Here is a 12,657-nt window from a genome sequence, read left to right as displayed (position 1 = left end):
ATAACAATAACAAATCCAACACCATTCTGAGGGCATTTAATAGTCTGCACTTATCTCAAATCAAATCAAATCTTGTTTGTTGACAACTCTCCGCACTCGCACTCTTTTTAGTTATTACTGCTTAAATTAATCTGCCTTTTTAATCCCTGTGCAGCACTCTGTGCATCCGTGCTGTGAAGAGCGCTGTACAAATAAAGTTTTACATACTTACTTACTTACTTACATTGAAATACTGTAAAACATCACACTGCCCAGCCGGAACAATTTCTCCATCGCCTGTTTGACTATCCAGATTACTGTACTCCCCCCCCCCCCCCCCCCTCCCCCCAACTTCTCATCAGCTTCTCTCAAAACGCTCATCGCCACGGCTACGACCCCCGAAAAGGTCGTTAATATTTTCTATGAATTTGGTGGAGGGGAAACGAGAAATCTCTATTGGTTTCTATGAGAAATATGTGCCATGTGCAGCCGCATCAATCTCGAATGATTGGAAGCACCCGGCGTGCAATGCATCTTGGGCCGCCTCCATCTGCTCAGTGGAACGGCGTTAGCGTAGTCGCCGCTAGCTAAATGAGTCTTCCCCTTCCGAAAGCTGCATCCCTAATTAACACGGAGAAGATTAATAGACCCAGCGAGCGCAGCATTCGCAGTGTCTTATCGCTGGGCTGATAAATTAATTCCCTCACGCTGGTTCTGGGATGTGGAGATGCGGATCTACATGTAATAGAGTGCTGTTAGAACACCCTGTCACTTTGAGGGAAGAGGCAAACAAACAAATGAAAGGGAAGACATTCCCCTCGCTGATGTGGCCTCCAATATGACGGATAGGACTGTGCGTGTGTGTGTGTGTGTGTGAGAAAGTGAATAACGGAGTAGTAACTTATAGAAAAGAGGTGTGGGGGGGGGTGTGTGTGAGAAAAGTGAATCTACAGGAAGCTAATGGGCAGTATATTTAATTCCCCTTATCTAAGGTCCAGCTCTAGACTGGCCTCTAGACATCTATGCTGCTATACTGAGTTGACGGGACACAGAAGACTGACAGACAGCCCTCATACCTTTGAGAGATGCGCGTGTGCGTGTGTGTGGCGCGAGCCAGCGGGAGTGTGTGTGTGTGTGTGTCCATGGATTTGTTGTTTTCGCTGACTTCCCAGACAGGATCAGACATCTCAAATGTCTCCCATAGGTGTAAACAAGACTACTCTCCAGACTCGCTCTCACATCCTCACTGCCTGCACTACAGCACAGAAACCTAGAGCTAACAGGCACAGTACACGCACACACACACACACATACACACACACACACACACACACACGCACACACACACACGCAGCATGCACACACAAACACACACACACACACACACACACACACACACACACACACACACATACACACACACACACACACACACACACACACACACACACACACACACACACACACATACACACACACATACACACACACAGACACACACACATGCACACACACACATACACACACGCACACACACACAAACACACACACACACACACACAGCATGCACACTCACACACGCACACACACACACACACACACACACACACACACACACACACACACATACACACACACACACACACACCAGTGGTGGCACATGGTTGCGACGAGACAATTTTTTATTTATTTATTTATTTATTTATGTATTTTATCACCTGTATCACTGCAATTTCCTGTAATCTAGAGAGCCTGGAAAATGTATATAGATAACGAATAAATTAAACCAACTTTCATCAAAGGTTGAGGTGATGGTGCTTGTTCAGGAACAAGTAAATGAAGCCATTGATTACTAAACTTGAGTCTGTTCCTAAAGCTCTCAGACTTTCGTAGTCGGAGTCAGCCAGCACCAACCTCCATGGACTCATAATGAAAACCTCCTCTTCCCTATGAAATATGAAAAAGTACTCTGGATCCTGCTAAAGTGCTCTGGAGCACTCCTGTCATTTCAACCTGTCCCCTCTCACTCCCCTACTGACATCCTCGTTAGCCTCGTTAGCCTCGTTAGCCCTACCTGCTACACACACAGCACACCCATGGTGATAACAATGTAGCTTACTTTGTACAGTAACTCAAAATGTCCTTTTTCAAATCTAACGGCGTTATTTCGGTTTTAAACCGGGTTGCGAATTTTGATGGCAATGCTGCAATTTGGAGAGGGGCTCCTTTCCACCCACTTATATGAACAGTAACGTTGGTTCAGTAATATGGAATTCTCATACAATGACGAGGCGTCGTCAAGCAACATTTTCAGGGTGACACTTCACAAAATTCATAGTGATGATTTGAGGTGATTTTATATCACTAAATATGCACATAAAAAGATGAAAATATGAAGGTAGACTATGATATGTAATTGTAGAGTCGGTTACTTTTCTGTTGCGGTTTAAAATGTTGCTACTGTAGCACAAGCCCATAAATCACAGTCTGGTCACAGCGTTAAGACTGCCCCTCTCGAGTGAGGGTGTTAACAGCACCCTATTCGCTAGACTAAAATCAACATAATCTAACTGTCAACAACACTTCTATGATCTGTCTACTACACTAACTGCTCATTTGACTTACTATAGCTAGCGGACGTTAATCTAAAACTGTGATGTAAGCTAGCTAGATCAGACACTTCTTGCTTATACTCCAATCCTGTGGGCAACACTACATCCAAGGCCATGGCAGGCCAATGCAATAAGCTGTCCCCTGAGAAAACAATGACTTGTATCAGCCATGGTTAGAAGAAGTGGCGGCACTGCTTAAAACACCTTGAGTCAATAAAAGGCACTTTCCCACTGCTTTACTTTTCCACAGGAGGAACCTTTGGGGGTTCTAGTTGTATTTAAGGGCACCTGGTACCAGGGAACAAATTTCAAGTACAAGGGAACTAAATTATCCCCAGAAAGTCTCCCCATTGGCGAGATGGTACTGTTGCCGGGGTCTGGTACTTTGTGAGTGGGGCAGCAACGCTGAACATTTCTGATTGGCTGAGTACTGGCAAAGTTCAAAGTTCAAATTTCAACGGTGCCATGTTTAAATTCACTGGGGGAAAAAAAAAAAGCTTCTGTGCTTAGCGTTTGTTTCCAACCGGAATAAATCCCACACATATAAACACAAAACTGCTTTCCTGACATCTGCTGGAAAACATATTTTCTCCCATGGACAGGTTGAGGTTTATAAGTTCATGGTGGCAACCAAGTCACTTCTGTGTTTGACTGCTTTGAGTTATGAGAGTTACGTTAACTGTGTTATAATAACACATTATAAGACATATACAGTATAAAGACGAGGAGGACGAAAATCGACACTATTAATACACCACTGTATATAAATACAGTTTGATTTGATTTGAATCTGTATACTGTACACTGCTTATAAAGCCTGCTCAGCAGCAATGGTAAAAAGACAGTACTCTATGCTTATAAACTCGCTCAGCAACAATGATAGAGACATTATAGACGACAACATACTACAGTAGACTACTACATACTACAGTCTACAGACTACTACAGACTACAGAACCACTACAGACTACAATAACACTACAGACTACAGAGCCACAATAACACTACAGACTACAACATACTACAGAGCCACTACAGAGGCACACCAAACTACAGTAGACTACTACATACTACAGAACCACTACAGACTACAATAACACTACAGACTACAATAACACTACAGACTACAATAACACTACAGACTACTACATATTACAGAGCCACTACAGAGGCACAACAAGCTAGTACAGTACAGACTACTGCGTACTACAGAGGCACAACAAGCTAGTACAGTACACACTACTGCGTACTACAGAGGCACAACAAGCTAGTACAGTACACACTACTGCGTACTACAGAGGCACAACAAGCTAGTACAGTACACACTACTGCGTACTACAGAGCCACTACAGATTTGTGATGGAGTGCGGGGACTTCAGGACCCGTGGAGGGAGGTGAGGTGAGGGGGCGTACTCGGTAGTGTGTAGTGTGCAGGAACGAGAGGCCAGGGGACACCGCGGGCCCCTGCAGAGCGCTGATAAGAGCTTGTTTACCTTCCTGTGGATGGTCAGGCCTCAGTCTGCAGCCGCGGAAACACCAGGACAATAGGTGTGTGTGTGTGTGTGTGTTGGGCTCAGAGGCTGCAGACCAGGCCTTAGCGCCACCCCCCCCCAAACCCCCCACCCCCCACCCCCCCCCCCCCCCCGAACCCCCCACCCCGCGCGTTATCCAGCCGCTCTCCGTCAACCAACCCCGGCGACTTCCAGCCCCCCCCCGACCCCCACCCTCCATTAAGGCTCAGTTTAGTCTTGAGGGAGACAGTCGCTCCAGACACTGTTGTCTGTATGTTAGTCACAGTTTCCCTATTATACAAATCTCCCCCCTCCATTTATGTCAGGGTGGTGTGATTGAGGGCAGCAGAGTGCTGCTCAGTTGAAGTTCCAGGCAATTAGGGCTAATGCATGCTGGGTAGGAGGGTTGCTGTATTCAACAATATTTGATCTAGCTACCTTTCATTACCAAGTCAGATTTCTCACATTCTTCTGCAGCGTATCTCTGTGTGGCACAAAACATGAATGGTGAAACGGTGAGCTAGAGAGGTCTGTAGCAATTGTTGCAAGTCGCTTTGGGATGAAAGTGTCTGCTATCGTAAATGAAAGGAAACCAACCTTTAATGGCAGAATGTTTTTTGGAATCCTGGAAAATCTAACAGATGGCAAGGGACTACTGTGTATTACATTCACTACTACTGTAACCGTTGCCAATTTGTTGTCTTTGAGTGTGTCTGCTGACTTAATAGACTATATAGATTTCCCAGACATGATCGAAGGCTTAGTGCTGATAACCAGTTGGAAGAAAGAGGAAGTGTTCTCTTACCTTATTTCATTTTTTGAAAGGAGAATAGTGATTGGCGGTATTACAACCAAGGCATAATTGAGCAACATGTTGAGACACACCTCTGAGAAGGTCTCAGAAGGGACATTTAGAAGCATTTAAAGTCGCCCTGAAACGGACGTTTGAGATCATCTAACTTCCGTAGTTTGACGTATTTCCGAAGCAAACAAGCTATGAGGGTGGGACATCATGTTTAGAGGAATTTGATTGGAACATTGACAAGTGGACGGGTTTTAAGAACTTTAGACAGATTTGATAGAAGGATAGCATTGATTGACGGGTGGATGTCGTGAGATTATTGGCCTAAAATCGAAGGTACCTGTTGTCGTCATTGCACGTGACCTACCGTTTTCCAGGAAGTAAGACATTATATACTTTGATATAAGATTACAACAAAAGTAGAATTTTGTAATTTTTTGGGCATACATCGTTGAATATGTGAACACTATGACCAATTATGTGAACCAAAATGGGACAGAATGCTTTTTTCATTTCAGTGCGACCTTTAAGCGACCTTTCATGTAATTCAAATAAGATCAACCACTGTCCTAAAATCCCACAACACATATTTTCATCACACAAGGCCTGAATTCAATCTTCAATCTTATCCCAAATGACCCCAGCATTTCATAGACATTGGTGCTCTTTAAAAGATGAAACACGACAAAACGGCTCGATCCACAGCTGTCACGCCCCCCCCCCCCCCCCCACACACACACACACACACACTCCCCCGCCCCCGCACTCCCCCGTGAAAGTGAACAGTGGTTTGATCCTTTGACTCCTTCAGGAGCCTCAATAGAGGAAGTCTCTGTTTCCAGGATGTGGCTTGTTGTTGGCAGTCCACTCAGCTTTTCTCGAATCCCATTACCTTTAATGTCAGAGTAGTGTTGGGGTCTGTACATACATCTGGGCCAAGGTCTCCTCGTTTCTGCTGACGGGGGGGTGGGATCCACCCCCCAGTCCCCTCTGACCCCCCACCGAAACAAGAGGTGATAACAGTCCTCTTCGCAGTCGAACCCGGCCGAGACCGTGGCGCTCCGAGCTGTGAGCGTTTCTGCTTTCCAGGCAGATTCTGCACAGGAAGGGGCCACGCTGGCTCTAGCGAGGTTACATGATGACTTGGCTCTTAGAATCATTGGGCCGGTTCGTTTGAGCGGCTAGCCCCGAGACGCTCGCTGGAAGGTTTGGGTTTTCTTTTCTTCTTAACAATCAAGCCATTAAGAAGCGTTACACAACAGGTAGTTCCGACTGCGCAATCTGATTGGTTAAGAGCCATTGTGTACTCATGATCATGGGTACAATCTGTGCAGTTCTATTTCAATTACTGTATTACTGTAGCTGGCGTACAGTATGTGTACTCATGTACAGTACTGGAGAGTAGCAGCATCCCCCACAAACTCATCTGCTACAGATGACAAAAGCCTCCCTACACCCTACGCCATGGGGGGGAGTTTGAGATACTACACCCTACGCCATGGGGGGGCGTTTGAGATACTACACCCTTAGCCATGGGGGGCGTTTGAGATATACTAGCATCTCATCTGGTGAGTTATTGCTTCAGTGTATTTGTACTATTATCTTTTGCCATCGTATCTTTGGGCTTATCTCGGGTCGTGTTCTGTTTCTCAGCGAGCCTGTAAACATGCTGTGACCCTTTCACCATGACGTTGGCCAGACCCACACGGGGTTAGTACTCCCTCTGACCGTTAATACGACCTCTGACCTCTCCGAACAGCACCCCTCTCCTCAGTGAGGCGCATGACTCTGGGAAGTCCCCATATGTGACAATGCGAGGGCAGGCTTGGTGTGTATGACATCATTTACTGACCATTCAGCCCACACACACACACACACACACACACACACACACACACACGCACACACACACACACACACACACACACACAAAACACACACACCCACCCCCACACACACACACACACACACACACACACACACACACACATACACACACACACACACACACACACCTGGAGAATCCCCGTGCCACCCTCCCTAGCCCCATGCCCCTCAGACAGACAGGAGACAAATGCCCTCCAACGTGACAATGACTCCAACATTGTGTTTGGCCCAGGATCAAGTCTGATGGTTCACCAGAACAATGAGGCATAAGAGGAGCAGACCCACACACACACACACACACACACACACACACACACACACACACACACACACACACACACACACACACACACACACACACACTCCAATATATGAGTATATGAAGAGAAAAGGGAGGAGAGGTAGAGTTTTGAAAGGAGGCCACAGACTCTTAACTCAGACAGCTGCAGTGACAAACCATGATCTATTGCAGTCGTCAAAATCCTGTTCTCCAAAGCGCGCTTATACGTCCAAATGTCCCTCTGCCATGTCCTGCCAGGGGACAGGAAGTGGAGGGCTCTGATAGGAGTAGATAAAGACATGAGGAGGAATGGACGCTTCTCTACCTCATTTACTGCCCGGCCACTTAGAGGGGCCAGCGGCATTTCCGTGTCAGGCTGAGGGGTCAGAATAACGTTAGAGTTTGTGTCCCTGGTGACCAGTAAATAGCAAGGTCACGGGACCGTCACACGGAGATGTACGCGCATGCATGTGCACATCCCACACGCTCGCACACACACACGCTCGCACACACACACGCGCACACACATACACACACACACAGACACACACATACACACACACACACAGACACACACACGCTCGCACACGCTCGCACACACAGACACACACACGCTCGCACACGCTCGCACACACACACATACACACATACACACACGCTCGCACACACACACACACAGACACGCTCGCACACACACACACACACACACACACACACACACACACACACACACACACACACACATACACACACACACACACACGCTAGCACACACACACACACACACACACATGTACTGTACACATACAGACTTGTGTACACACGCATACAAACACACACTCACACACACACAGACTTGTGTACACACACACACACACACACACAAACACAAACTTGTGTACACACGCATACAAACACACACTCACACACACACAGACTTGTGTACACACACACACACACACACACACACACACACACACACACACACACACACACACACACACAAACTTGTGTACACACACACATGCACACAGTGATTTACTTCCATGCCCTCCTGCTGGCTGCAGTCACAGGCTGTTAAGTGCCGAATGAGAACTAGCTTCTTTTATGGAGGTGATCTGGCCGCTGAATGGACATTAACGCGCAGGGTCGTAATAACAGGAAGCCAGCCTTGACCGCGGGAGGCCGGCGGGAGCGAGGAGGAACGCGAGAGGAAGGAGGATCTCCGTCTCTCTCAGATACACTTCATTACGGAGGAGATGAAGGAGGGAAGGAGCGAGAGTGGCCGCTGGCTGTACCCGTGCCCCCCCCCCCTCCCCCCGTTCGTGACGACAATGCCTCAACCGAGCCACTTCGTCATCATCAGGCCCAGCCGTCTAAACATGGCATTTCCTGTTGCCCTCACGAATGTTGTTGTTTCCTGTCAACCCCCCCCTCCCCCCCCTCCCTCTCTCTCTCTCTCTCTCTCTCTCTCGCTCCTCTTCCCTCCCTCTCCACTGGTCAGCCTCTCTCCCACGGGCCTCCTCAGGGTCTAACCAAAGCAGGAGAAGAAGTGTGCGTCTATTAGGTCGTTTTGCAACGCGACAAGAGACAAGATGGAGTAATCGACTGGAGGATCGGCGTCCGCCCGTCGATGATTAATGCGTCGCAGGCGCTGGAGCCTTCTCTTATCAGACTCCGCCCTGCCGGAATCGTTATGAGTTCGCTTTCCCATCAGGGACCAATAGACCATTTTTAGACCAATCATCAAAGCGTGAGCCGGGTTCCTTCATCAATTTCCCCTATCGAGGATTCTACGCCGTGCTCAATAATATCATCTTCCCCCCCGTAATGGGTGTTCGTATCGTAGTCCGTCTGCTGATTGGATCGCAGGATAGGGTAATTCGTGCCCTTGATCCTATCAGAGCACCATCTCCTGGCGTCAGGAGACAGGCGCTGGTCTGAACCAAGGGAGGACATAGGGCCCGGTCACCGCACAGCATAGCCAATCCTGATCTGAGCGTGCCCCGGCTGTGACGCCCAGAGTCCAATCACGCCTCAGAGGCCAGATAAAAGCCCCAATCAGACTCCCCTGCCCCCCCCCCCCCACCCCCTCCCATCTCTCACCGGGCTGGGCGGGACATGGGCCCGGGCCGAGGCTGCTGATTGGGTAGGAAGCGACACCTGACCCCACTCTTCCTGAGGAAGGAGGCAGTTTACTGGTGGGGGAATATTTATTGACCACCGACAGGATACCCGCCCCCTGACGGAGTGAAAAGAACAGATAGATCTAATAAATTATTCCCAGAGTTCCGTGCGCACGTCTCTGGACACGCCGCCGCCGGACGCCGTGCCTGTCGGCCCGCCTGGCAGTGTGCGCTGCGAGTCATGCAGCCGTGCGGACACACCTCACTAATGTTGCGTTCGTTAAGAACTGGGAGGTGGCAAATTGCGACTTGCTACTATGAATGATTAAATAAAACACCGCATGAACTTGCACTTCCTCGTCGCAAATTCGGATATGTTTCTCAGCCCCCAGTTGCTCGAATGCACTAGATATAACTAGGTAACTGTGATATAATGGTATATAGATATAACTAGGTAACTGTGATATAATGGTATATAGATATAACTAGGTAACTGATATAATGGTATATAGATACAACTAGGTAACTGTGATATAATGGTATATAGATATAACTAGGTAACTGTGATATAATGGTATATAGATATAACTAGGTAACTGTGATATAATGGTATATAGATATAACTAGGTAACTGTGATATAATGGTATATAGATGTAACTGTGATATAATGGTATATAGATATAACTAGGTAACTGTGATATAATGGTATATAGATATAACTAGGTAACTGTGATATAATGGTATATAGCTCGAATGCACACAGGTCGGAGGTAGGTATTTTGCCACTTGCCACCTCCGACCACAAACGAACGCACCATAACTCCTGAATGTAAGACGCACGTAGACGCACACACTTAGTAGATGCTTCTAAATGTAGGCGCGCACACACATATACACACACACACACACACACACAGACACACACAGACACACGTGCACACACATTGTGCACTCTGCCTATTCGAGCATTTACACACGGTACCCCATGTACCCCAGCTCACATTATGGCCTTCTACTCCACCCACCGCACACACACACACACAGACACATGCACACACACACACACACACACACACACACACACAGACACACACACACACACAGACCTCTAACCCTGACCAGACGCCAGGACAGACCTTCCTATCCACCCTCATCCCTGACCACACACCACCAAATCACCCTGACCCCCTGACACGCCCCCGAGGCCGAGCTGGAAACCACCCGCCGGCAAGGAGGAAGGCGGCGCTTGATTTAAGGCTCGGGGGTGGAGGGGGTTGGGGGGGGGGGGGGGGGGCACGCTATCTCCTGAACCCGACCTGCGGTATCGTCTGAGACGGTAGCGGCCCTCCCCGCGATTAGCATTCCTCGCTAAAGTTATTGTCTGATTAGGAGTATATCAGGCCAGGCGGGTTTCTATGTGACCTACAACCTTGCACCGCTACACCCCCCCCCCCCCCCCGAACCCTCTGGCGGGGGGGGGGCAGAGATGATGGACTGAGGAGGAGCCAGACAGGAAAGATACACCCTGCCCCAGGGCTGACTGGAGGAGCGTCTCAGGCGCTCTCGTGCTCGACCATGTGTGAAATGGCAGCGCCGCTTCCAAATGCTTTCCCCTCCTGTAGTAATTACCTTTGGATATAATGCAGTTTGAATGTGTTTGCGAGTGATGCATAATGCATACTGTAAAAGATGAGTGGGTTGAGAAACGTTCCCCGCGGAAGGTAATCGACAGCTGTACGATCTGTTGTAGTCATATGCGTCTTCCTCCTCAGCAGCGGTGAAGAGATGATGCTCAATACATTATTGATTCTTAGATTATCCATCTTGGATTGTTGCTCTACCCTGGTGTTCTCCGTACCTGTTCCATACTTATCTTCGAAGTGTGCTTTTACATCAAGATTCAAGATTCCTTTTTATCTGTCACATGTAATGTACGGTGTACACTCACATTGAAATGTCGCTGCCGGCTCCGAGATTATTGCTACAGATAGACTCTAATGCTCAATTTCCAAACCCTTCCCTGCCCCCCCCCCCTCCCCCGTCCAGCGACCCACCAGACGTGCGAGCCGAAGGAGCCCGGCGCCGACCAGCGGGAGTGGGTGGAGCTTCGGGACACGCCCCTGGGCTGCTGGACCGGCTTCATCAGGGACGACAAGGCCGAGGTCCACATCCTCAGTCTTCCCTTCAGCTCGGCGGTAAGAAGCTCAAGAACTTGCGTACTTGACTGATATACAACTGCAAAGTTTACAGTTTAGAACGTCCGCCGAACGCCCATCCCCCCCCTCCACGCTACCCCACGCCCCCCCCACGTCCCCCCCCCGTATGCCTGGCACCCAACAAAGTGACACTCTGGAATTGTCTTTACGGCGGCGCAGGTTTTTCTGTGGCGCAGGGAAACCGAGCCCTGAGTTCTCCTGCAGTCCTCGGACAAAAATATGCGCAGCCCTGAATTATGTTCTGTTTTATCAAGCTCGGCTTACATGGCTGATTCAGCTTAATCGTCGCACTATTTGTGTAACTTTAGAATTATATTTTGAAGCATTTTTATGGATATAATCTGCCGTGGACTCGCTGTATCAAACAAATACATCTGTAGTCCGTATATAACGGCATTTCTTACATATCACTGGAATCCCAGGGCGGATTACCCATGGACTGTGAGAACTATGTTCTGGGAGAACACGTGTGTGTGTGTGTGTGTGTGTGTCTACGTGTGTGTGTGTGTGTATGTGTATGAGATTGATACCAGATGAGCGATGTTCTAGCTTTCCCTCGGTGCAGCGGTGCAGGATAAACACTGGGCCCCCCCCCCGCCCCCTGGGGTCAGCCTGATAACTGCTAACACATGCCAGACGTTAGACGGAGCCGACGGTCTCCCCCCAGGGTGACCGGCTGGGGCTCTCTTACACCAACCTTGCGGTGTGAAAACACGCAGAGCGCGTTCGCCGCCCCTACGCACCCCCCCCCACCCCGACGCTATTTCCGTGGGATGGTTTTTAGCGAGCGCTGTCGGCCGTGTTGCCGTTGGGAGATCTCGGATCGGGTCCAAGTCGTGGTGTCAGGAGTGGGAAGGTTAGGGAGTGAAAAGCCAAACTTGATCCCAGGTCAATATTTAGGGATTAGATTTCCCCGCCCGCTGATGCGAGGGTTGGCTACTTTAATGTTACACTTCATTTTTCACCTTTTGACAGTTTCTGGGTGAGCCGGCGCTAGTCATTTATTTTTTATCGCTACCCACTCACTCCCGTTCGCCCCCTCCTCCCCACACACACACACCCCTCTGAGGTATAAATTACCCATAAGTGACAGGAGGGAGGGCAGGAGGGGGAGCAGGAGAGGTGGTAAATGAGGGCGCGGCGCTCGTCAGTAGACACGGCACGGCGGGATGATTCAGTGCCCAAGGACGCCTGCCTGAATCCCTCACCTCACGGAAATTAACCCACGCCACCGTCGCGGACC

At 48.9% G+C, this 12,657-nt stretch overlaps 1 protein-coding gene across 1 annotated transcript in view; it reads left to right on the top strand.

Moving 5' to 3' along the window:
• eng (endoglin) overlaps positions 1-12,657 on the top strand; it is a 47,488-nt gene that overhangs the window by 6,286 nt on the left and 28,545 nt on the right. The window contains exon 3 of the mRNA XM_084442154.1: positions 11,245-11,393. Within this exon, the coding sequence (XP_084298280.1) occupies positions 11,245-11,393 (149 nt within the window). The remainder of the gene's footprint in view (positions 1-11,244; positions 11,394-12,657) is intronic.

This window comes from Borostomias antarcticus (assembly GCF_949987555.1).
Source record: "Borostomias antarcticus genome assembly, chromosome: 8".
NCBI classification, from domain to species: Eukaryota; Metazoa; Chordata; class Actinopteri; order Stomiiformes; family Stomiidae; genus Borostomias; species Borostomias antarcticus.
The sequence above is the reverse complement of the archived record's forward strand: the minus strand, read 5'-3'. Positions and strand labels throughout refer to the sequence as shown.